The sequence below is a fragment of the Rutidosis leptorrhynchoides genome, chromosome 5 (assembly GCF_046630445.1).
Source record: "Rutidosis leptorrhynchoides isolate AG116_Rl617_1_P2 chromosome 5, CSIRO_AGI_Rlap_v1, whole genome shotgun sequence".
In the NCBI taxonomy this organism is placed as follows: domain Eukaryota; kingdom Viridiplantae; phylum Streptophyta; class Magnoliopsida; order Asterales; family Asteraceae; genus Rutidosis; species Rutidosis leptorrhynchoides.
The window spans coordinates 299,968,074-299,972,232 of NC_092337.1; the positions used below are offsets into that span (position 1 = coordinate 299,968,074).

General features: G+C 30.1%; 1 protein-coding gene across 1 annotated transcript; it reads right to left on the bottom strand.

Annotated features, from left to right (window-relative positions):
* Positions 1-319: 319 nt before the first annotated feature.
* LOC139849443 (protein FAR1-RELATED SEQUENCE 3-like) lies at positions 320-1,431 on the bottom strand. Its single transcript, XM_071839100.1, has 3 exons — positions 1,079-1,431; positions 539-746; positions 320-376 (listed from the first exon to the last, which is right to left on the bottom strand). The coding sequence occupies exons 1-3, from the start codon at positions 1,429-1,431 to the stop codon at positions 320-322; spliced, it is 618 nt and encodes a 205-aa protein (XP_071695201.1).
* Between the last annotated feature and the right edge of the window lie 2,728 nt (positions 1,432-4,159).

The following is a 4,159-nucleotide window of genomic DNA, read 5'->3' on the forward strand; positions in this document are numbered from 1 at the left end:
TGGCAATCATTTGTGATTATGTATTTGATAATCACTTGTGATTCTGCATTGTTAATCACCAATCACTTGTGATTCTGTATTTGGCAATCATTTGTGTAAAGTTTGAAAAAAAAGCATTCTCACTCTCAGATCTTGAAGTAGTTCGCATCAAACCAAACATTTCAGTGTTGATAAAATATGCTGGCATCCAAGTTGATCTAATATCAAACATATGTTTGAACCAACTATCATTTTTCAATGAGAAATCGTGCATCAACGTTTCCCATCTTTCTTCAAAAACATTTGGTTCGATATACATATTCCAAACAAGCTTATTAAGTCAATTCTTGAAGTCTTTTTCTACTTCATCTTCAATAGTAGGAATTGCTTCTTGAATCTGTAATTACATATCATTTTTTAATCATTCATATTAAGCAAATCATGTATCATTAAACATTTCAATCACATGTGATTAAATACATTTGTTGTTTGATAACAATATTCATACCTTTGATGGCACCTTTCACATAATGTGCCACATGCATAGTCTATGTTTTGCCGTCTTAAAAACTGCTTTTATCGCTATCGCCATTGATTTGTCCTGATCTGTCACTATCATGTTTGGCTCTTTCCCGAATGTCTTCATGAAACATGTAAGAAGCCATGTGTAACTCTCGGTTGTTTCATCCCTGATCAATCCCGCAGCAACAGTGACACACCTATGGTGGCTATCTATGCCAGTAAATGGTACAAATTTCATGTTATACCTGTCATTAAGCCAATTAACATGTCAATCATATGTGATTAGAAATTGTAATGAGCCAAATAACATGTCAATCACATGTGATCAGAAACTATAATGAGCCAAGAAAACATGTCAATCACAAGTGATTGTAAACTTTAATGATCCAGAAAACATGACAATCACAAGTAATTACAAACCCTGGTGAGCCAAAAAACATGTCAATCATCTAGTGAGCCAGAAAACATACATGTTCGTTCTATACGTTGCATCAAATGAGATTATGTCACTAAACTCCTTGTAGTTGCATTTTGCAACTTCATGTGATTAGAGAGTCTAGTGAGCCAGAAAACATACATGTTCGTTCTATACGTTGCATCAAATGAGATTATGTCACTAAACTCCTTGTAGTTGCATTTTGCAACTTCATCGGCCCAGAAAATTGAATGTAGTTGACTTTTTTCAAGCTTATACTCAAATGAAAAACCAGGAACATATTTCTTCTGTTCTTCCATTTTGTTAACGAGCATTTGAGAATCACTTGCATTGATAAAAACATTCAAATCTCGTCTCCAGTTTCTGAAATCAGTTACAGTCCCATGCACATTTTTCTCAGACCCTTTCATATTGCTATAAACTTCGTATGCTTTTGTTGGACCAATATTTAACACTGACGAATGGTATACAAACAACTGCTCTGCATACTTCATCTGTCTTTCCGCTTTACTTAAATGTCGCTACTCTTGGTGAAAGGACCCGTTCATATACATTATAAACGATTCACAATAGTTGATTACATCGCGAGGTATTTGACCTCTATATGATACATTTTACAAACATTGCATTCATTTTTAAAAGACAAACTTTCTTTACAACGAAAGTTGACGGCATGCACACCATTTCATAATACATCCGACTATAATTGGCTTAATAATAATCTTGATGAACTCAATGACTCGAATGCAACGTCTTTCAAAATATGCCATGAATGACTCCAAGTAATATCCTTAAAATGAGCTAATGCACAGCGGAAGATTTCTTTAATACCTGAGAATAAACATGCTTTAAAGTGTCAACCAAAAGGTTGGTGAGTTCATAGGTTTATCATAACAATCATTTTAATATATTAATTGACCACAAGATTTCCGTTTATAAATATACGTACACTCGCAAGTGTATAGAAGTATTCTATAAGTTGTAGGCACCCGGTAACAAGCCTTAACGTTCATGTTTTACCCTCTGAAGTACACCAGATCAGGTGTGTTTAAAATAACCTCGAAGTACTAAAGCATCCCATAGTCAGGATAGGGTTTGTCAGGCCCAATAGGTCTATCTTTAGGATTCGCGCCTACCGTACATAGACAAGTAGTTTAATGTTACCAAGCTAAGGGTATATTTCTGGTTTAAACCCACGTAGAATTAGTTTTAGTACTTGTGCCTATTTCGTAAAACATTTATAAAAACAGCGCATGTATTCTCAGTCCCAAAAATATATATAAAAGGGAGCAAATGAAACTCACAATACTGTATTTCGTAGTAAAAATACATATAACGTCATTTAACAAGTGCAAGGTTGGCCTCGGATTCACGAACGTATCAATATTGAGATTCAATATTGCAGGAAAGTACGTAGACGCAACGGAGATGATAAACACTAGATTGACCTCACGAGCATACCCATGAACCATACCCATCACCTCCATAGCTATAACCCATAATTTTCTTAGCTTCGACACATTCAAAAAAACTATTTTGAAATTACTCGGACAGCACTCCGTCGTAATATTTTATATATACTAATAATATCTTGAAATAATACAGAGCAAATATATATATATATATATATATATATATATATATATATATATATATATATATATATATATATATATATATATATATATATATATATATATATATAAATCGATTGAGAGAGTTTAGAGAAATATATTTTCAAGTTTCTATGAAATAATGAAACCTATTGAATTCTATTTATAATAGATTTTTGAATTATTAAAGTGAATTATTAAAGTATGAATTATTAAAGTGAATTATTAAAGTATAAATTATTAAAGTGAATTATTAAAGTATGAATTATTAAAGTGAATTATTAAAGTATGAATTATTAAAGTGAATTATTAAAGTATGAATTATTAAAGTAAATTATTAAAGTATGAATTATTAAAGTGAATTATTAAAGTTAAAGTAAAGTAAAAGTAAAGTAAAGGTAAAGTTAAAGCATAGTAAAAGTATAAAAACTATGTACGTATAATACGCGTATAAATATATATAATATTAATTTAAATCGTTATATATATTTAATGAAATAAAATATAAATATTGTTATATTTATTATACTGGTTAAGTAATGAGTTGTCAAAAGTGATTCTAGATATTTATAAAAGTTATATACGTTTTAATAATAAAGTTCTTTTTTAAACTGAAAACGTCTTTGTACGTTTGAAAATAGATTAATAGAATATTATGGAAACCAATTCTCCACTAACTTTTGTCTAACTTTCGTAAATGACACTTTTATTTTTATTTATAAATAGCTTTACAAATTATTCTGAATATCGTTAAGAGGAATAGATTTTCTCAAATCATAGTGGACCTCTCAACAGAGACTTGTAATCATAATTCAATGTTTCTGATAATTCATTCATTTAATATATATTTTTTTTAATTTCGTCAAAAATCATATTGAAACAAATACGTTCGTGTAAAGTATTATACGTTTAATACTTTATTAATATTCTCAAGTTATAATATATATATATACATATACATATCTATTTATATATAACGGTTCATGAATCGTCGGAATTTGATCGAGGTTATAATGAATGTATGAACACAGTTTAAAATTCTTGAGATTTAACTTAACAAACTTTTCTTATCGTGTCGGAATAATATAAAGATTAAAGTTTAAATTTGGTCAGAAATTTCCGGGTCGTCACATTACCTACCCGTTAAAGAAATTTCGTCCCCGAAATTTGATAGAGGTCGTCATGACTAACAATGAGAATGTTATTATAACGATTATAGAGTTTTATCATGTTCAAGAAGAATGGATAAAATAATTCGATTACTCGAAGCGTGTGAGTGAAGTTATCGTAAATGAATGAAATGAGAAAATAGGGATTCGTCTTATCTTTTGACGTCATCACGGTTGATCTCCGGATTAAAGAAAATCTTTGTAATCTATATAGGATTTGATTATTCGGCGATTAATGAAATTATGATCCTCTTCGAATTAATGCGATAATCCATTTTGATTTCTCTGTCGGATATTTCACTATAAATCCACCTCATTTGTTTTCTTACAACTCACACCTTCTCAACTCATATTTTAAAGTATTTGTCAATATGCTTCATCCAGTGCTGATTCTTGATATACTCCTCACTTTCATATCTGTCGCTCTTCTTTTTCATCTG

Bases quoted from the DNA above. Each gene is read 5' to 3' on its own strand.
- LOC139849443 (XM_071839100.1), bottom strand. From the start codon at position 1,431: ATGAAGTATGCAGAGCAGTTGTTTGTATACCATTCGTCAGTGTTAAAT. The intron at 747-1,078 runs GTATGTTTTCTG...GCTTAATGACAG, and splicing joins GCAACGTATAGAACGAACAT to GTATAACATGAAATTTGTAC. The intron at 377-538 runs GCAAAACATAGA...ATGTAATTACAG, and splicing joins TAAAAGCAGTTTTTAAGACG to ATTCAAGAAGCAATTCCTAC.